The sequence below is a fragment of the Pipistrellus kuhlii genome, unplaced genomic scaffold, assembly GCF_014108245.1.
Source record: "Pipistrellus kuhlii isolate mPipKuh1 unplaced genomic scaffold, mPipKuh1.p scaffold_m20_p_16, whole genome shotgun sequence".
Lineage (NCBI taxonomy): Eukaryota > Metazoa > Chordata > Mammalia > Chiroptera > Vespertilionidae > Pipistrellus > Pipistrellus kuhlii.
The window spans coordinates 15,603,469-15,626,092 of NW_023425471.1; the positions used below are offsets into that span (position 1 = coordinate 15,603,469).

At 39.0% G+C, this 22,624-nt stretch overlaps 1 protein-coding gene across 5 annotated transcripts in view; it reads right to left on the reverse strand.

The window, feature by feature from the left end:
* The window catches only part of DMD (dystrophin), a 1,962,662-nt gene that overhangs the window by 92,277 nt on the left and 1,847,761 nt on the right, over positions 1-22,624 (reverse strand). For all 5 annotated transcript variants that reach the window (XM_045582357.1, XM_045582356.1, XM_045582355.1 and 2 more), the window contains 4 exons: positions 21,727-21,801; positions 7,320-7,521; positions 5,059-5,144; positions 2,525-2,682 (listed from right to left, as the gene is read on the reverse strand). In XM_045582357.1, the coding sequence (XP_045438313.1) occupies positions 2,525-2,682; positions 5,059-5,144; positions 7,320-7,521; positions 21,727-21,801 (521 nt within the window). The remainder of the gene's footprint in view (positions 1-2,524; positions 2,683-5,058; positions 5,145-7,319; positions 7,522-21,726; positions 21,802-22,624) is intronic.

The following is a 22,624-nucleotide window of genomic DNA, read 5'->3' on the forward strand; positions in this document are numbered from 1 at the left end:
AGTCACAACACACACACACACACACACACACACACACACACACAACTATGTATACATACATATTATACATACAAATGTATGTGTGTAATAGAGTTTCTCAACTAGATCTTGAAAACTAACTGAAACGACTAAAGAAAAAATACTTAGGGAAAACAAAACACACATTCAAGCTGTTTTATAATTGGATTTTTAAAAAACCACCAACATGAATCTGGACTACTGTGGCCATTAGCATTCGCTGTATGAAAGTTACTTGTATCTACATTCTGGAGTAGAAATATTAATGCAGCAACATGCAGGGGGGAAAAAATCTAGAGATAATGATAGTCTATTCACTTTTTGGAAGATGTATGAGGTGAAAAAATGCATTTATTTCTCTATACCTATTTTAAGTTTACAGCTAATTTGCCACAATTTTGGCAACACAAGCCAAATAGTATATACAACTCTACATGAGTGGGCATACTATATGTGCATTTAGTCCATTTGCCAAGTCAATTATTGAATGAATGCTCAGAAGGCTTTAAACATCTAAATATTCACAATGTTCTGTCCAGGAGGCCTTCTATAGTTTTATCTTAGTCTATGATCAAAGACTACAGGTCTAACCCAGTTACTTCTATGGCTAGTTCTACTTGTAACGGGATTAGAATGGATTGAAAAACCCCATATTAGTAAAACCAGCTTGCAGCATTTAAAAAAAGAATATAAGAACACTGTGACTACTGTGATACAGCAAATGTCTCACTCCTTCAGTGTTGGTGGCGTTACAAATAGAAACAACTTTTGACAAAATGCCACCTGGTAATATGTATCCAAAGCCATAAAACTGTTTGTCATTTATTCTGGTAATCTCACTTCTGAGAATTTATCCTAAGGAAAAAACTTCAGTTGAAATAAGAGCTAACTGCAGGAAGATGTTCACTGAAGCATTACCCACCTTATAAAACAAACAGGAACAACCTAAATGTCTATCCATGGAGTGGTCAGGCATTTGGAGGAAGAGAGTATTTCTGGGGGCACTGATTAAGGTGTGGAAAACATGAAGGGGCAGGACAAGAAAGAGAATGGGCAAGACTGTGATGAGCTACTGATGGGCATTAGCAGAAAGTAATTGAAATAGACAAGAGTTAAGTTCCTACAGTAAGCATGTCAAACTCAAAGGCTAACAAGGGCCAAATGAACAAGGTTTAAGTTTATGTGGGCCACAAACAAACAAAAGCTTCAATTTTCATAGAAACGTAGATTTTGAGGGACATGCTGAATACAAAGGGCTAAAATAAATGAGTCATTGTTAACATAAAATAGAACATTTTAATAAAAATTATTATATTTTCTTGAATATTAACTTAGTAGACACTGAATAACTGCAAATAAACCTATCTTTCTTGTTCTCCAAAAGCAAAATAGTTCCTGTTGTGCACACCAAACAAATCAGTACAAGACTAATGACGTGGCAATTGGCTGCTAAAATACTCGCTGCTGGTATTAGTGGAGAGAAATGGTGCATCTGTGCATAAGGCCCGTAAGGGAAATAAATGCAACACAATTATAATAATCAGTCATTAGCGAACATTGTAGTTTGTTATTAATAATTATGATATTGTAAAAATTAAGTTATGAAATTTTTGTTAAAACGTTTCTTACATACCGTTGTATTGGCTGGGCTGCAAAAATATTCTTTGTGGGCCACATGCGGCCTATGGGCCACGAGTTTGACATGCTTGTTCTACAGTATTGCATCAATGTTAATAAGACTAAGGGAAGGCCTTAGAATAGAAGAAAAATATCAAAGATACAAAAGGAAAACTTTAAAAGAAAAGATCACTATGTCAACTAGCCACCAACAGCCGATCAAATGAGGCTATAATGACAGAATTAGATAAAAATAAAAAACTAAAAGACTCACCTATAAAGTCTTTATCTTATATACAAGGATTATTCTATGATTGGAGATGTATTTCATCCCTCATTGAACCACTGCAGACTCCCGTCCCTCCCAGCACCTTAGTAACTGTGGGGTCCCAGCTGCAGATGGAGATTTTGTTTTATTTTGTTTTGTTAATCCTCACCGGAAGATATTTTTTTCATTGATTTTTCAGGGAGAGTGAAAGAGAGAGGGAGAGACAGAGAGAAACATCGATGTGAGAGAAACCTATCGATTGGTTACCTCCTGATCGAGCCCGACCAGGGCTCACAATAAGGATGAGCCTGACACCAAGGTATGTGCCCTTGACCAGAATCAAACCCGGGAACCCTTTGGTACGCAGGCTGATGCTCTATCCACTGAGCCAAACCAGCTAGGGCCAGATGGAGATTTCTTTTCCTTCCTCTTTACTGTCCTCTCTCCCCCAGACCTGGAGCTTCAGAAATCTCTGCAGACAATTTAAAAAGGTTTCCAATATCAAAAATCCCCTATCTACCTGCATACAGAAGAGCTATATAAGCAATGAAAGTTCTGTGTTTTAAAAATATCTAAAATATAAAACAATAAATATGTTACTTAGGAAGGTGAATAACTTACAAACTGGAAGCAGCTTCTGACACTCGGCTCAATGTTACTGCCCCCAAAGGATGCAACTTCACCCAACTGTCTTGGGATTTGGATGGAATCATGTAGAAGGAGGCCCAGCCTGCGCTGGTCACAAAATCCAGTTGAACTTGCCACTTGCTTGAAAAGGTCTACAAAAGGAAGAAGAGAATCACAATAATGAAAAAGCAACGCCAACTAAGTGCTAACAGAATTTAATGGCCAACTCACTTCCAGTACCAATTCTCAAGAGTAGCCAATATTCCCATAGGGCAGTTACTTCTACCGTATGTTAATCTAGACATTTAATATTTTTATGGATGAACTATATAGCCCTCAAGAAATGAGTTTACATACAATCCTGACACCTGAATTTTTCCTAAGTCAGAAGACGATCCTTTGGGAAATTATGTTATATATAGGATATAACTACTACAATAAAATAACTGTTTTAGCATTAACAACCATATATCATAACTAGCCCAAAGCACCATCCCCTTTGGACATCAGAGATTCAAAAATGTGCCAAAATTGGGACTTCTTTATGAAGGCATCAGATCATTGAGTTTCTTGTGTGTTCCCACAGGATGCTGTACATATTTGTAATTAGCTCATATCACTTTATACTGATTAAATAAGTGACTGTCTTTTTGAATGAAGGATGGTATCTCCTGAGAGCAGGAACCTTTTTTTGGTCAACCGTGTGCCAGAAATACCTATAGTAGAATAGTTGTACCTGCAGAAAGCAGGTGTCCAATGTAGTGGGTTCACAGAATGAATGAACATACCAAACACTTGCAATATGTTTTGGTCTCAGAAATAAAATCATTTTAATCACACATTGTTTTCAAATAAAAGTTGCCCATCAAATTAAATCTAAGAAAGCTTTTTTTTTTTTTACATTGACCTTTGTAAAGAGAGAGTGGAGGGAAGAAAGGAGGGAGGGAGGGAGGGACAGAGAGAGAGAGAGAGACAGAGAGACAGAGAGAGAGAGAGGGGGGGGGGAAGAGAGAGAGAGAGAGAGATGGAGATGTGAGAGCAACAAACCGATTGTTGCCTCCCATATGTGCTCTGGAGCCTGCAACCAAGGAACGTGCCCTTGACTGGCAATTGAACATGAGATCCTTCAGTCCAAGAGCCAATACTCAAACCACTGAGACAAACTGCTGGTTAGGGCTCAGAAGTACACTTTGAACTCTAAGAAATTAAATATTTTAATGAAACATCTAAGATGGCAATAACCAAAATGATACCGCACACAACCACTTTTCATCATCTATCCAATACACACACAGATTGTTTTCAAAATTATGAATTATTTTCAAATATCCCAAATTTGAAGTTAATATTTCTGTGTCACCAACCTCAAAACACATCCCTGCATAGTGGTTATTAGAGAGACAAACTTGAAGCTCCCTAGATGACTCCATTTAGTATTGTAACACGGTTGACATGATTAGATTATCAGCTAACCTATAATAAGTAACTATAATATTTAAAAGAGGACAAAAACACAGAAAGATTTCATTGTATCCAAAAAAAAATGTTTTTAAGTGGTTAACCAAATCTGTTCAGTTATTTTCTTCTAAAAGGATGAGAAAACTTAAGTGGAAACTACATAAAAGTGAGAGTTTGAAAGGCTTGTGTATTTTTTGGCTTACTCCTAGGAGGGAAATGAGCAGTAGGACACAGCTTGGCTTTGGAGGAATTTAATCTCTTTTATCTCCTGCCTGTCCTTAAGCTCAGCACAGCTCCTCATCCCTGTGAGGATAGGCCTTAGGGGAACAGAGAAAAGACAAAATAGATGAGGCTTCTTTAATATTCCTACTGAAAACATTTCTCACAAGCTTTTAAAGGGGAAAACACATATGGTCCTTTCACAATGGGAATGAATGGTTGCTTATAGTCATCTCAACCATCACTCCTCTAGTGTTTGCTTTTAATTTGGGTTGATGTATTTTTAGCAGAAAAACCCAATGGCTAATCAGTAGGACATTCCATAAGGTGATATTTACCCTATAAAAAATGGCAAGCTATCTGTCTCTCCAATAATAAAATGTTAAGTCACATCATAGCATTGGTTATGCCAGCGCACCTTGCAATAAGATGATTATAAAATAAACAATGCTTCTTAAACATGAATGCCAGACAGTAGTCTTTGAATAAGAATCCAAATACTAGGCAAGAGCATGGATTAACCTTTCATGTTTATTTTTCCTGACTTATACAAAAGGGTTAGGAAACCAGGTTTTATCCCCTAGGAACATGTGTTTTATTCAGACACAGTCAATGTAATGCAAAATAATACTCGGACTAAAGAAGTTAATCTTCATTCCCTATTTAAATACCTGCAAGCTAATGTTTGACAGGGAACAGAGCAAACCACCTTTTATGACTTTCTAAAAGCAGTTTTCCATCTTCCATGAAGAACTTGCTGTCAAATAAGAACACTATGTCATTCCCCATCGAGAACTGAGGCAATTAGCCAATAGTAATAAAAGAATACAGAGTTAATATGCATGACTTACATCTGTACTTGTCTTCCAAGTGTGCTTTACACAGAGAAATGATGCCTGTTTTAAAAGACAGGACCCGGATCCTCCCCGTGCGTCCCCTATTATAAATAATCAGATCAGAAAACAATTACTGACATGTTACTAGATGGTAAGCATGTTTCAGCTAAGAAAAAAAAAAATTCGTCGAACATGGGATTAAGAACTTTTCTGAGTTTGTTATCTATTTGGAGATGACTTAGAATGTGATGGAAATTTGAACAACTCGAAGAATGAATATTTACCAAGTATTCAATTCTGAAAAGCCCTTACTTGAATTGTAAGAGTGGCTCTACATAAAATAGGAAAAATATCCTTCTAGTCATCCATGGAGAGCCACCTGGGTTTAAGTCAGTAAGTGGATGAATTATTATTATGCACTAAGCTACTTTTGTTATTGAAGCCCAAGAAATATTACCAGCAACTCTCTGCTCTGCTCTCTTCAAAACTCTTTCAGATTTTCATTACACTGTCCATATTCAGAAGAAAATTAACCACTTTAGGCAATATAACACAATATATGAATGGTTATCTCCACAAGAAAAATATGATACTCTATTAGAGAGCTTCAAATATATGATCTTAAAGTGCAATTTTAAAATAACCTATGATTTTATATATATATATATATATATATATATATATATATATATATACACACACACACACACACACACACACACACACTTTGCGTTTGCATATAAAACTGGAATAAAGCATTCCACTTGACTCATTTATTAAGTTCATTAAACCCATGGGAAATTTTTTAAATAATAATAAGTTTTTCATTTTGTGGAAAATGTCTTTCAATAATTTTTAGCTTTTGTTATAGAAAACAAATGAACATTAGATACTGGTTTTTTTTTAAGTAGACTAATTCTTAATTTAGCACTGTGAAATTACAAAGGACAGGTCCCATTTGTGGGTTATTTTTGGTGAACAATATGCTCAACTTTCAACTGATACAATTTATTAAATCCTTTAGTCAAACAGAAATCCTGGATCCTAATGCACTAACAATATTACTATTGTTGAAAGGTTTTCTTATCCTTTTCTTACTCTTTAAAAAAGGCAAATCAATGTCTAACAAATAAACTTGGTACAGTAACTCAGGACTTCAAGGAAATAAACTATACTCAAAATTTTTTTCAGACAGGTAGAAATAAAATATATATTCAGAATCCATTCATGTCATCTGCAGAGAAAACATTGCTAAAATATATCTGAGAGAAGACCTGAATACAAACCCTTATCAAAGCAAATGTAAGGGTAATCCACAATTACAGGCATGGTAGATACTGATCAGATTTCAATAGCCAGGTGACCTTAGAATTTAAAAAGCAATGCCTTATCCAAAATAATGAGGAAAGGGCATACATTTTAATCCAGGAGGTGGTGGAAATCCACCACATAGGCAAAAAGCAAAATAGTTACTATGCAACTCCTTTTCAAAAACCCTCCCAGATTTCCAAATGGGAAGATGTTCTTTCTGTCATGTGAAATGAGGCATGTAATAGTTCTGATGTCTAATATTTCAGTCAAAATTAAGACCAAGTCCTGCTACCTTCCTCCACTGTCTTCATTAAGCTCAAGGCAAAAATTCCAGCTGGGGATCTCTCTTGTGTGCAATCCCAAAGAAAAACGAGTGCTGTCTAAGGCATGATGAATGGAGGTACCATTGAAATATTTCTCTTTCTCTCTTTTTTTTAATTCAAAACTTCCTCCATTTGGGGAGCCGAGTTTGCTGAATTAAGGGCCTGTTTTCATTTTGTTTGGCTTTTCAGCTCATCTCCTGCAAAAATCTCTAAGTAGTCAGATCTGGTGACAGATCTGGTGACAGCATCTCCAAGAGCACATCTGCCAGTGAGAGGGAGCTGCCCCCAAAGTAGACAGAGGGACTCAAAACACACAGGCAAGAGAGGGAAAGAACGAATGGCTGCACATGGAGTCATTGTAAAAAATTAGTATCGTAGGGTTTTGTTTGTTTTCTAATCTGAGAGCGACCAATATTCTAGCTCTTACCTCCTAGCTTACCAAGACAAAATAGTTTTGGTTCCAATAACTGCAAAAAATGATTTCTCACAGGGACAGCATTAGGTCACACAGCTTCATGAGACTTTCAAGCCGAGGACCATATTTCTAGACTGGGGCCCTGTTGTGATGCTAATTAAACCGGCACCATTCTGCCCACCAAGCCTCCTGTGACAGAGTCTGAGAGACAAGCTTGCCGTACGTACGTGTCATAAACATTCAGCAGCCAATTGAGACACATATCCACGCAGAGAGGGACGTTGACCAGATTGTTGTGCTCTTGCTCCAGGCGGTCATAGATAGTGGTCAAACAATTAATGATCTGCAGGATGTCCATGGGCTGGTCGTTTTGCTTGAGATTGTGCTGATCCAAAGCATCACATGCGGCTGACAGGCTCAAGAGGTCCACTGCAAAAGCCACAGAAAACCACAAGCGAGTCAAGGGAGGGGAACTCCTCCTTTCTTTCCCTTTGACAATCTGGTAGGGATATCTCGTACACCTTGGTGAACACCAAATCCAAACCCTATCCACTTTTATGTATTTATTTTTCTTTATTTTTAAATATACATTTTATTGATTTTTTTACAGAAAGGAAGGGAGAGGGATAGAGAGTTAAAAAACATCAATGAGAGAGAAACATTGATCAGCTGCCTCCTGCACCCCCCACTGGGAATGTGCCCGCAACCAAGGTACATGGCCTTGACCGGAATCGAACCTGGGACCTTTCAGTCAGCAGGCCGATGCTCTATCCACTGAGCCAAACCGGTTTTGGCTATATTTATTTTTCACTGACAGCTGACATTCAATATCATTTTGTATCAGTTTCAAGTATACGGACTTAGTGGTTAGACAATCACATAGTAGTACTTTACAAAGTGGTTTCCCAGATATTTCAAGTATCCACCTGGTCCCATATATTCTTCAAACCCTACCCTCTTTTATTATTTTTAAAAATGTATTATTGTTAATTTCAAAGGGGAAGGGAGAGGGAGAAAAAGATGGAAACATCAATGATGAGAGAGAATCATTTATCAGCTGTCTGCTGCATGTCAAGCTTGCAACCCAGGCATATGCCCTGACCAGGAATTGAACCATAACCTCCTGGTTCATAGGCTGACACTCAACCACTGAGCCACGCTGGCCGGGCAAACTCTATCCTCTTTTAAAGAGTTTTGTTTTCATCCTTCAGCTCTAAGTTTGCCACCTTTGATGAGTATTCAGGATCTGAAGTTGTTCTCACATATCATTGGCATTGACTAGATAAAGATGTGAGCAAATATTTTTTACAGAGAGGAAGGGAGAGAGATAGAGAGCTAGAAACATTGATGAGAGAGAGACATCGACCAGCTGCTTCCTGCACACCCCCTACTGGGGATGTGCCTGCAATCAAGGACATGCCTTTGACCGGAATTGAACCTGGGACCCTTCAGTCCATAAGCCGACACTCTATCCACTAAGCCAAACTGGTTTTGGCAACAGTTCCCATTTTTAAAGTATTGGGAAATTTTTGTGAGTTAAGGGAGCCTATTGAGTTCTACATAAACCAAGTCATTTTCAAATTAATAAGGAAAAACCTATTTTACTAGAGATTTTGAAAGAATTTCTGACCATATTTTCTTACATTGGTATTAAATAGAGAAGGTCAGCTTGATTAATCTGTATGGTTAGGGTTATGTAAACTCTATTTCCAGTTATGCAAAAAAAAAAAAAAAAAAAAAAAAAAAAAGTCAAGCATTTTCTCCTTAAAATATTAGTCACCTCACAATCTTTCTGCTACCTTAACATTAGGTGAAAAAAACAATCAACTTCACTAAAATTTCCCATGGGCAAACTAAAGTAACTGTGCAATCTATCCAAGCTATTTCTTCTTTCCCTTTCGATTGCATTTTACATTGTACTTTTCAAATCCTCTAAGAACTTTGAGTGGCAAGGCGGGGAGGAGGGACAGGGGGAGTTCCCTTGATGTGAGGTGGTATTTAATTAGATGCTGGAAGATAAAAATTTAACAGAAGTGAAATCTCAACCTTGTCCAACATCAGCACATTGCATGCTTTATTCCCAAGTGCACAAAAAGATGCTTTTATTTTTTTTCTAAAGCAGGCTTATTAGGCAAATTGGAAATGCAACAACATGTTTTTTTATAACACCTTCTACACCTAAGCTCTGGTCTGAAATCTCAGTCCTTTGAGAGAAACAATCAATGGTAATTAAGTAAATTTCTCACGCATCTCCAGGAGGAGGCAGACAATTATAAATGTTACTGCAGATAAAGCACCAGCCAACCCAACCAGTAAACAGCTTGCCCCAAACTAAGCAGATGTAAATTTAAGGCTTTACTGTATTTCACCAGCTATTTGTGACTGGTTCTAAGTAAATGTTAAGGAAAAAACAAAAATAGTGATTAATATCCTATGTAAGTTAATACCTATGTAGTACATATTTTTCGCTTTTAAAAAAAGGAAAATAGCTGAAAACGGTTTGGCTCAGTGGATAGAGCATCTGCCTGTGGACTGAAGGGTCCCAGGTTCGATTCCCGTCAAGGGCATGTACCTTGGTTTTGGGCACATCCCCAGTGGGGAGTGTGCAGGAGGCAGCTGATTGATGTTTCTCTCTCATCGATGTTTCTAGCTGTCTATCTCTCTCCCTATAAAAAAAATTAATAAAAAATATATACTTTTTTTTTAAAAAAGGAAAATAGTAACTTTCTCAGTTTCCCTAGAAACATGACTTGGTGGTGGGAGCAGGAGGTGGTGGTTGTTGTTGTTGTTGTATATCATCCCAGGGAGCAAAGCTCTGTGATTCCTTGTATCAATTTCCCCTGAAGGCCCCAGATGAGCCCTAACCGGTTTGGCTCAGTGGATAGCACGTCAGCCTGCGGACTGAAGGGTCCCAGGTTCGATTCTGGTCAAGGGCATGTACCTTGGTTGCAGGCATATCCCCCGTAGGGGGTATTCAGGAAGCAGCTGATCGATGTTTCTCTCTCATGGATGTTTCTAACTCTCTATCCCTCTCCCTTCCTCTCTGTAAAAAATCAATAATATATATATATTTTTTTAATTAATTTTTTTTTAAATAGAAGGCTCCAGATGAGCTCTCATCCTATCAAGGCAAAGGCTGTTGGGGAGGAAAAAATATTTTCTGCACCTTTCTAAGTTCTTCTGGCTAGTCTAAGAATTAAATTCATACGAAACAGATTAACAGGAGGAAAAAAAAAGATACTTAATTTTGTGCAAATGGGAAATCCACATAAACATGAAAATTCCAAAGACAGTAAGGCAAAATGAGGTACAATTGTCATTCTGGAGTCTGGACTAAGGAGAAGGAAGTAGAGGTTTGGAACTTCAGAGGGAAGTGAGGCAATTCACGGGAAGATAAAAAGAGTTAATGTTTAGTAAAAACATGTTTGCTGGGCCATACAGAAAATGTGGGACACAGAGAGGACTTTGATCGAACGGGCCTTGCTAGGTTCCTATTACTCCTACTTTATATTAAACTAATATCGCCCTGCCTGGAGCAAATCTATCTAAATTCTTTTATGCAGTTAGGGGCAAGGTCAAAGGTTCTTCCGGAGAACGTGTTCTCAATGCAAAGTATTTCACGTGACAAAGAGACACATTTTGGGGTGGAGAGTTTTGCTACTCTTCAGGCCCCCTCCTTTTGCTTAAAAATACTTTCAAGATAATGACCTGTTTACATGGAAGCTGAGACTTTGCTTAAAGTGGCAGAAAGGAATATAACTTGATTTGAGAGGAATGCAGGTAGGAAAAAGAATCAAGAATTTTTAAAATAGCAATGCAAGCATGAAGGAGGACACAAGAACACAAAGGCGGAGTGGGGACTGCATGGGAGACTGGAGAGAGGTGTAGAAAAAAATAACTCAAATTTTTATTTTCTCTTCTGAGGGCACAGTTTCAGGAGCAGGGAGTGGGAGCATTTAGAAATGCAGCCCGCCATTTCCATTAGTGGAAGGGAGGAATGGACTTCTTCTAAACACCAATATTCCTAAGATGTTTCTTTATATATGAAAGGAAGCTATGGGAGGTTTGGAGTTTATTATTTTATTTTGTTACTCTGCATTCATCGTAATAAAATATTTTGCTTTATAGCTAAGGATATAAGAACAAGTGAGAATTTTTAGACTCACTTTTGTACTGAGTCTAATTTACCATTGTGATGGAAACAAACACACTGACAGCAAAATTGCATGAATTTCTTTTTATTGGGTCTACTCTTATCTCTGTATAGGTGAATGGGTAACATGCAGAATAGAAAATTTGGGAGTATAAATAGCTCCAGAGTGGAGCAAAGAAATTGCTCCGAAATAATAGGAGCAGAAGATGACATAGTTAGGAGAGAAATACTGTGTAGTGTGCTCTGCTAAAACCAAATGTGCTTATACAAAAGCATGATCCATCACAGAACACTGGAAAACACATGCCCCAAAACAAACATATGAAACAGAATTCCATTTTCATGGATCAATTTTTAAAAGACATCTATTTAGGTGTGTATAGCTGGAACTGTGGTGTTAAAAAGAGGTGAAAAAAATAATAGGGATGATTTAATTGCTACACAGATATATCGATACATTTAAGTGTCCAAAACAAACAAGTCATAGAATATATTAAGATTTTTTTTTTTATGAAACATTATACATAATGAAACCTCAACAAGCAACCAACAGACATAATTTTGTGAAACTATCTTTTTACCACAAGCTAGGAATTTCCACTTAGAGGGGGAAATATATATCCTTTAAGTGTATTCATTAGGGAATATATTTTAAAGCTATATTAAAATCCAAGTATGTTCTAATATACCCTCTTTTAAAATATATTTTTTATTGATTTCAAAGAAGGGAGCGGAAGAGAGAGACAGAAACATCAGCAATAAGAATCACTAATCGGCCGAGACCAGTTTGGTTCAATGGATAGAGCATTGGCTTGGGGACTGAAGGGTCCCGGGTTCGATTCCGGTCAAGGGCATGTACCTTGGTTGCGGGCATATCCCCAGTAGGGGGTGTGCAAGAGGCAGCTGATCGATGACTCTTTCTCATCGATGTTTCTAACTCTCTATCTCTCTCCCTTCCTCTCTGTACAAAATCAATAAAATATATTAAAAAAATAATCACTAATCGGCTGCCTCCTGCACACTACCTACTGAGATTGAGTCCACAACCCAAGTATGTGCCCTGACTTGGAATAATTGAACCGTGATCTCCTGGTTCATAGGTCAACGCTTAACTGAACCACACCAGCTGGGCAATTTTTTTGGTGTTTTACAGAATCATAGGCTTTGAGATCTAGAAGGCCCACGTAGAATCATTTTGTAGTAGAGAAAATGGAGACTAGAGATAAGAAGTCTTGCTGACACCCAGGTTTTCGGATTCCTCATAGAGGTATCATACATACTGAAAAACAGAAAGAATGTCACAGAGGGTGTCCTTAGAGACTTTATTGAAAAAGAAAACTATCCTCATTCCCTACCAGTGATAACAGCAGAAAAAAGAAGCACCAAAAAGTTGGTTAGAATAAGTCCCATGGTGCCAACACCATCCCACAGGTAAACCTGAATACTCTTATGTTAATACAAAATAATCTGTAACCTAATTAGACAGAAACAGAGGGGGGTTGTGATAGGATAACTGCTATGTTTTGCTGATTTTATTTTTGCCCAGAGGAGGCTGTTGTTGATGACACACCAACTCACTCTATAGGCAGCTTATACTTCAGGCTAAAGAACTTTGCAAGCAAATCTTTACCGAAAGAAAGTCAATGCACTTGGATATAGTTATCTGTGCCGTGAGAGTTCCTTATGCTCTGCCATGGACCTGAGAGGCTTTGGTGAAATCTGAGATGCAGAAGTGACGTTTTGTGTTGACACGTAGCTATGGGTTACAGGCTATCACTACTGTTTATTGCTAGCCGTAACACTGGCCATTTTTACCTAGTCTCAGCGAGACCCATGGGGCCACTGTGTTTGGGGTTGGCTACGTAGAGAATATGCCCAGGTTACCGACACACTATAAGCATACCGACACACTATAAGGAACCCTATCTAAGACACTTAGTATGTGTGCCCTGGTATCCAAAGTGAAATCATAGGTGGTGGTTTTTGACCCAAGAAAGACAGTGCACCCTGGTGTGGCCCTTAGAGAGGGGGCACTTGTAGCTTGCACCTGGCCTCTCTGGACCCTATGATGTGGTTGTGATACATATACTCATTTTAATGTTGTTGGTATACTGTAGCAGTTGCCTGCAATGAATTTTAGTGTTTTTTTTTTTAATTTATTTTATTGATTTCAGAGAGGGAGGGAGAGGGAGAGAAACATCCAAGATGAGAGGGAATCATTGATTGGCTGCCTCCTGCATGTCCCACATCGGGGATCGAGCTTGCAACTTGGGCATGTGGCTTGACAGGGAATCAAACCATGACCTCCTGGTTCATAGGTTGATGCTCAACCACTTAGCCACACTGGCTGGGCTGAACTTTGGGTTTGTAAGCATTGTTTTTTAAATTATATTTTTATGTTTAAAATATATATTTTTTGAGTTTTTGAGGAAGATTTGACTTATTTTATTTTTATTAAGGTATTATATGTGTACATGTATTTTTATTGAATTCAGAGAGGAAGGGAGAGGGAAAGAGAGAGATAGAAACATCAATGATGAGAGAGAATCATTGATTGGCTGCCTTCAGCACATCTCCTACTGGCGATCAAGCCCACAACCCAGGCATGTGCCCTAGACTAGAATCAAACCCGGGACCTTACAGTCTACAGTCTGACGCTCTATCCACTGAGCCAAACCAGCTAAGGTAGTATTGTTATTTGAGTTCTGTGAGTCCTCTTCAGCAATGGAGCCCTAACTGCCACTGCCAGTGCAATTAATGTCAGAAGTGAAACTGTCTAGAAGACCTCCAACTCATTCCTAACTAAAAATATGGCTAAGACGTTTAAAAAAGAAAAAGGCAATTCTGATAAAAGGGATGAAAGTATACCATTGCTGGTTGCCAAACTACCTAGGGTTTGAAGAACACAGGCTTTGAAATGGGTTATTGATAAGACAACTTTCCAGTGGCATATGGAAATGGTGGAACCTGAACTCTAGGAGCTGAACAAAATGGATTAGGAGGAGACTGCAAATTGATGGCAAGTCTGCTAAATTCAATTCCTTGGATGCGTTAGCAAAAACTCAAATAAGCTCAGAATCTCCTTCCATTAAAATTCGCCCTCTATGGCCTGCAGGTGGAGTTCCAACCAAAGGCACCTGGACAACCATCACTTTTGATAAATGGGCTATACCAGGGAGGTCAATTACAATTAAAAAGATAATTCAACTGGGGAACTTATAGGTGTTTCTTACTTCCCCACAATTTTCTTTCTCCTTTTTATATATTTGTATTGATTTCAGAAAGGAATGAAGAGAGATGGAAACATCAATGATGAGAGAGAATCATTGCTTGGCTGCCTCTTGCACACCCCCTACTGGGGAACGAGCATGTGCCCTGATTGGGAATCGAACCGTGACCTCCTGGTTTATGGGTTGACGCACACCCACTGAGTAACACTGGCTGGGCACAATTTCCTTTTTCAATGTCATACCTAGTAGTCCCTGGACTGAGGTCACAATTAAGAGTCTCAAAGGCTGGGAATTTTCCAAAACAAGATGTTACGGCTATTAGTTGGAACATAGGTGCAAGAATTCTGCAGGGATTGGTGGAATAGATTATTCCTTTCTGACACCTCGCCTAATTGGGGCCGTCACAAATGTTTTGTTGCCCACAGGACAGAATTACCCCACTTTTCTGTACTGATCCAATCTGAACCCCAACCATTGGGAAGAGACTGAAGGAGAAGCCCTGGCATAGCTTTTTTTTTTTTTTTTTAATATATTTTATTGATTTTCCACAGAGAGGAAGGGAAAGGGATAGAGAGCTAGAAACGTCGATGAGAGAGAAACATCGACCAGCTGCCTCCTGCACACCCCCTACCAGGGCTGTGCCCGCAACCAAAGTACATGCCCTTGACTGAAATCGAACCTGGGACCCTTCAGTCTGCAGGCCGACGCTCTATCCACTGAGCCAAACCGGTTTTGGCAACCCTGGCATATCTTATCTTCTTAACTTGCTATATGCTAAATATGGACTAGCCCAGTGGCTGACCCCAAGGGACACAGTTTGTGTATGGATTCAAATTTATAAGGAAGGGAAAACGTAAAATTGTGGCTTGAAGGTAAGAAAGCAACCAAATGGGCATTTAAAAGGGAAAACTGACATAATGTTGGTGCCCAGAAATAGGCTTCAACTAGGAGAATGGTATGCTTAGTGGTGATTCAGGCACCCTTTTTAAAGAGCCAAGAAGTGAGGAAGACAGCTGGCCAACCTCCTGAACACACTGGATGAAGAAATGGGAGTTGTGTGACCATGAACTCCATGGAACATGTAAACCGGCTGTGTTTTTTGGTTCTTGTTTCTTTTATGAAGGACTCATGTTGGAAAGTACTCTGTGGGGAATATTTACCCAGTCATATAGAGAAAATACAGATTTATAATCGTCTGAATAAGCATTGTGTGGACATTAACTGGAATGATCCAAGTTTAAAAAATGTATTAGGCATACAATAGAAGGTGTATAAGCTCTACGTCTCAACTGTCATAACATTATGTGTAAAAATATAGGTTTTTGCCCCACTGGTATATGAGGAAAGCCTCATATGGCTGGAGGACAGAATTGGGACACCTGGATCACTGAGGAAGAATTAAGTTTAATTTGGTAGCCCTACTTATTGAAAAGCAAGAAATTTAACATAAATGGTTAGATAATGGTTTCATATGATGTTAGCCTGGGAGATTCAACACTTTGCATATCAAATTCATTTCCTAGTTATAATAAATATATCAGTACACAATGGCACCAACATGTCCGGTGGACCAAAGACACCCCCCCCCCAAAAAAAAAAAACAAAAACAAAAAAAAACACAAAGAAACCTTAGAAGAATTAGGAGCGCCGAAACTGGTTTGGCTCAGTGGATAGAAAGTCGGTCTGCGGACTGAAAGGTCCCAGGTTCAATTCTGGTCAAGAGCATGTACCTTGGTTGCGGGCACATCCCCAGTAGGGGGTGTACAGGATGGAGCTAATTGATGTTTCTCTCTCATCGATGTTTCTAACTCTCTATCCTTCTACCTTCCTCTCTGTAATAAGTCAATTAAAAAAAAAAAAAAAAGGATTAGGAGCTAGGTGAAGACTAGCTGGCCAGGTAGAATTTGCTTTGAATGAAAAAGATAAACTGGTGGAAAAGACCTCCTTGGGCCGTGGTCGGCAAACTGCGGCTCACAAGCCACATGCAGCTTTGGCCCCTGGAGTGTGGCTCTTCCACAAAACACCACGGCCTGGGCGAGTCTATTTTAAAGAAGTGGCGTTAGAAGAAGTTGACATTTAAAAAATTTGGCTCTCAAATTTCAATTGTACTGTTGATATTTGGCTCTGTTGATCAATGAGTTTGGCGACCACTGTCTTAGGGCAAAGAGAGCACTTTGAGGGCGTCTAATTCCAGGAGGAAGGTTAAGGAAAGTTAAGGAAGGCAAACTTCCTAGAATGGAACCAATGATGTAGGAAAAACCTACAAGATGCACCTTAATAGCTTCCACACCACAACCGAGGGCCAGCCATTCCTTCCCTCATGTGCACACCATGGCTATTATACAAGCTTTAAACAGGACTACAGTGCTTTCCCTAGGAAAGAGATGTGGCCCCTCTCTTTGGACGTCAATATCTGTCAAACCAGATAAGCTTAGAGAATTAGTTTGGCTCTGTGCTCAAGATGTGTTGAATTATGAAATAACATAGGTCTGGTCTCCAAACTATCTGGAAAAAAAAAAAATTCTATGCAGTACACGGGAAAAGCAGATTTTTGTGGGGGCAGGACAAAATAATCCCACTAGCCTCTCAGCCCCCCTTTCTGGGAGGCAGTGTGTGGCTGTGAATGCATATCCTGTCTTTAATGCTATTGCCCAAGTGAAGCCTTTTCCTGGAAGAGTGTAGATTTGTAAGCCATGTTATCATGGGTCCTGTGAGTCTTCTTTAGCAACTGAACCCTGTCTAATGCCACCTTAGCGCGCCCTCAAAGGTGAGGAACATTTACCAAGAAGGGAGCGCATTTTTCACCTGGTTTGTCACGGCGAGGATGTACCTTTGCTCAGACAGCTCCAGGCTATTCAAAATCTCTCAGCTGTGCGATTGAGCTGCTGAACAGAAGCAAATTGTCCTCCGTTTCTTATTTTCAGGGTATTTGCCACATTTATCAACTTGCAGTATATTTGGTCCTATGGTTTGGAGAGAGTCCACCACACACAGTGATACTCAACTAAATGCACGTACTTTGTTTAAGCGTATTTTTATTTCTGCTCTTAGACGTTGGCTCTCTTTTTTATTTTAGAAGCCACACACCTATAATATGCCATTAGAACTACAGAAAGAGAAAGAAAACATTTAGATTGTCCTCTTCGTAACTTTCAATGGGGTATCAGTGATAGGAACCACTTTATGAAATCCTTCTTACCAAGATTCCCTCTTTTTCTCTGCTTTTCTGTCCAGTTTAATTTTCATTCACAATGCATTGAAAAGCAATATGAAGTCATGTAACTCTAAATTGATTATAAAGTGGGGACATTATAGGGCCACGATGGTGTTCTTGATTTAAGTGGAAAATTCTCTATAGTGGATAAAACTGTTATTCGGGTTTCCGCCATACTGAAGCTCTGATGTGAACTAAAAATAAATAAATAAATCAGACTGCCCGGCCCGAGTGGCTCAGTGGTTGAGTGTAAGCCTATGAACCAGAAGGTCATGGTTAGATTTCCAGGCAGGGCACATGTCCAGGTTGTGGGCTCAATGCCCGATAGGGGGCATGCAGGAGACAGTGGATCACTGATTCTCTCTCATCATTGATGTGTTTTTTTTTTCCTCTCTCTCTCCCTCTCCTTTCCTCTCTGAAATAAAAAATATATTTTTAAAAATAAGACCAAGTTGCTTAATGGTAGGAGCACTGCTTATTTTCTAATGTGCATGTAATTCAAACTTTTCACTGGCATCAGGAAATCACTGAGATAACATCATTAATTTTTATTAAAGTAAGAGTTAGCAGAAGTGACCTTCGGCTGGAAAAGCTAGCCAGGACAAGTTTTATTTGCCTGTCCCATAAACAATGGCTCTTTATCATGGTTTGCAGGCACAGAAATAACAAAAAAGGCTGGAAGAGAAACCCAAGTAAATATAAAATTAAGAGGAAATTCTTCAATCATCTACTGAACAATTACTTAAGTAATATGACCACACAGGTTTTCAATAATAAAATGATTGGTGAACTCTTCATTCTATATTCATCCTATACATGGAACTCTTCCTACCATTCTTAAGAATCCAGTACTTAAGTTAATACACCCTAATTTTGCTAGACCTAAATCTGTTCCAAATATGAGAAAAGTCATTCTCAGAAAGAAACTACCGAGAATTTCAAATATATCAAACGAGAAAATTCTCCATTCTACATTCATGGCTTAACTTTATTACAAGGTTATAACCTCAAATGGCCCAATTTTTTAAATAATATCAAAAATCACTGTTTCTCCAAAGTTTATTAGAATATTTAAAATAAATTGAAATGATAGATGATGAGACAAACATGTGAACAGAGATTTTAACAGGAGAACTGAATAATGCCTAAATCCAAGGTCAAAATGAACCTTATGAAAAGGGACAGTCTTTTTTAAAAAAATACATATTTTTAATGATTTCAGAGAGGAAAGAAGAGGGAGAGAGAGATAGAAACATCAATGATGAGAATCATTGATCAGCTGCCTTCTGCACGCCCCACACTGGGGATCAAGCATGTGTCCTGACCAGTTCATTAGGTCCAGGAGATGACCATTTGAGTAGATGGCAGAGGTGGAGCAGATGTGAATCTCCATGGAGGTAAAATAGGAAGTTAAGGAACTGAGAGGCCGCAGTGATGCATGAATTATCCATTGCAATGTTGAAGTCATCCAGAATTGGGGCCAGTACTGGGGAATAGAAAAAGACCATGAACCCTGACTGCCAAGTCTTCAGGAATGAGGGGGTCTAACCAGGGGTCTGAGGAGGCCAGCAATGAGATGGTCAAGGAGGGTTACTGGCAAGTGTTTTTATAAATGGAAAATAGAGAGGAAACATCCTAAAAGTGGAATTATTTGGAAAGAGAGAGAGAGAGGCTTTTCTTCTTAATTTTGGTCTCTCCAATGCTTAGCAGAAAGCCTAGCATGGAGTAGGGTTGAATACGTTTTCATGAAATGGATGCATGACTGAAAATAAATTTAGGTTTTTATTTCTCCAGCTTATAGTCTGAAGTTGTTACCATTTTTTCAGCGATATAGCTGCCAAGTTTAAGTGGTTGTAAAGGGCTTTTCAGGCCCAGGATTTCCATAGGGACCTGTTAATGTCCCAGAGCTGGAAAGAGGCAGCTTGGGGTGGGGCGGAGTCAGCGGACCTGATTGAAAAAGTCTTCTGCCTCTTTTTCTTTTTCTGTTCCTGTCCCAAAGATACTGCTTTCCATTGATAAAGGAGTAATTGTGAACTGGTTATTGTGAAGTGCTATTGTATACTAGGGGCCCAGTGAATGAAATTCTGCCCTGGGGGTATGGTGGGGGGTGGATCCCTCAGCTGGCTTGTGCCCTCTCACAGTCCAGGAGCACTGGGGGGATGTTCGACTGACGGCTTAGGCCTGCTCCCACCACCACCACTGCAGTGGCCAGCTGTGAGCCCAGCTTCTGGATGAGCGGTACTCACCCTGTGGGAGTGCACTGACCATCCAGAGACAGCTCCAGCATTGAACGCCTGCCCCCTGGTGGTCAGTGCATGTCACAGCAACCGGTCCTTCCACCATCAGGCCAAAACCAGCTCTCTTGACATCACCCAAGGGGTCCCGGATTGCAAGAGGGCACAGGCCAGGCTGAGGGACCCCACTGGTGCACGATAGGGGTTGGGGAGGGATGCAGGAAGGCTCCAGGGCATGTCCAGTCCATCTCGCTCAGTCCAAATTGGCCAGACACCAGCAGCAAGTTAACCTACTGGTTGTCTGCCTCCTGGTGGTTAGTGCACATCATAGCAAGGAGTTGAGTGGCCTTAGCACATCATTAGCATACTACACTTCGATTGGTTGAACAACTGACTAGATGATCAGACACTTAGCATATGATAGTATATTCCCAAGAGAGCCTTAAAAGTTCAAACTTTGGTTTAGATAAGGCAATCTAATATTACTACTGCTACCCTGTTTCCCCGAAAATAAGACAGTGTCTTATATTAATTTTTTCTCCCAAAGTTGCGCTAGGTCTTATTTTCAGGGGATGTCTTATCTTTCCATGTGCTAGGTCTTATTTTCGGAGGATGTCTTATCTTCGGGGAAACACAGTAGTACTAAATACCTCTCAATAGGAAGACATAATTCAAGTTTCATAAAGATAATTCTGGATGCCAGTGCCACTAGTATGACAATAAGATTATCAATATTTTAGTGATTCAATATCAGTAGCTGAGGAATGGTGCCAAAAATTATTCTAAACAATATAAAATACTCTAAGTAATCATTAGGCCAAAGATACTTTTTAAAAATGAACTGTGTTACAAATGGACTTGTCATAGCTTCTTTTCCCTGTCTCTCCAAATGAAAATACCCCCAACCGACCCTGACTCATGTGGCTCAGTTGGTTGGAGCATCATTCTGTGCCCTGGTCAGGACACAAACCCAGGTTGCAGGTTCCATCTTTAGTCAGGGCTTATACGTGAAGCAACTGATCAATATTGCTCTCTCATATCAATGACTGTCCCTCCTTCCCACTTTCCCTATCTCTTTAAAATCAATAAAAACATATCCTTGGGTGAGGATTGAAAAAAAAAAAAAAAGACAGAAAATACCCTGGACCCACTTTTTTAAATTTAATTTTTTAATTTAAAAAAATATATTTTTATTGATTTCAAAGAGGAAGGAAGGAGAGATAGAAACATCAATAATGAGAATCACTGATTTGCAGTCTACTATACACCCACACTGGGAATAGAGTCCACAACCCAGGCATGTGCCCTGATGGGAAATTGAACCCTGATGTCCTGATTCATAGGTTGATGCTCAACCACTGAGCAACACCTGCCAGGTTTTTTATTTTTTAATTTATCTTTATTGCTAAAAGGATTACAGATAACTGCTTTGTTTGTTACCCCCAATGACCCCTTCTTCCCCCAACCCATTCCTCCCTCCACCTTTTTTTTTTTTAAAGCAAAGAGTAACTATCAAGAGAAAATATCCAGCCAAAACCAGTTTGGCTCAGCGGTAGAGCGTCGGTCTGCAGACTGAAGGGTCCCAGGTTCGATTCCGGTCAAGGGCATGTACGTTGGTTGCGGGCACATCCCCGGTGGGGGGTGTGCAGGAGGCGGCTGGTCGATGTTTCTCTCTCATCAATGTTTCTAGTTCTCTATCTCTCTCCCTTCCTCTCTGTAAAAAAAAAAAATCAATAAAATATATTATAGAAAAAAAAAGAAAAGAAAGAAAGAGTAAATATCCAGAACTGGTAAAACACTCACAGCAAAGAGCCTTCTGTAGTCTTCGGAGTTTCATGGCAGTCCTATAAGCCGAGAACCTGACATTATTCAGGTCAGCTGGAGAAAACAAAGGGGGAAACACAGATCATTTGTTATTTCATCAGAAATCACAGACAAAAAGTCACAATAATTTGCCAACTGCAATAACAATGACAAAAATAGGCTAGGGAAAATAATCTCACATATGCCCCAAGTTTGGGGAAGTAAAATTATGTAGATATGGGGAAATTAATAAAAACATCTTTTTTTCTCTTTAATAATCCAGACACCTAAGTTCTAAGGACTATAGTGGACTAGTCTGCAGGGTTTTCAGGCATTTTTTTTTCAAGCTGTAATCCTGGTTTGATTGTAGAGTAAAGAGAACAAGGAATATATTACTGAAACAACCATTAGAACTTAGCAAAAATCAAATGGCAACATAACATTTTTCTCTGATTAGAATATAAAAGTTAAATATATTCACCATGGAAAAATTGAAAATTAAAGGAAAATATAAAATCAAGTAAATAAGTCATCCATGAGCCCATTACCCAAAGATATGCACTGTTAACATTTTGAATATTCTTATCCAACATATATGTGGTGTATGATGCATTTTAAAATATAAGTGGGACTAAAATAAACATTTAGTTTATATTCTAAAGTGTAATCATTCTAGTATTCAGCACAGATTAACAATTCAACAATTTCTGCTATTGTGGTTTCTACAGTCAACTGTCTATCGAGCTCCAACTCACCTAGCTACAAGTTATATTTAGATGATACCCTTACTCAAGTCTATGCAAGCCTTGATACACCCTGGGCAATATTTCTTTTCTAGAGTTTCTGTATATTTATGTTTCAGGAACCCAGCTCCAAAAAGCTCCTTGAAAACAAGAAC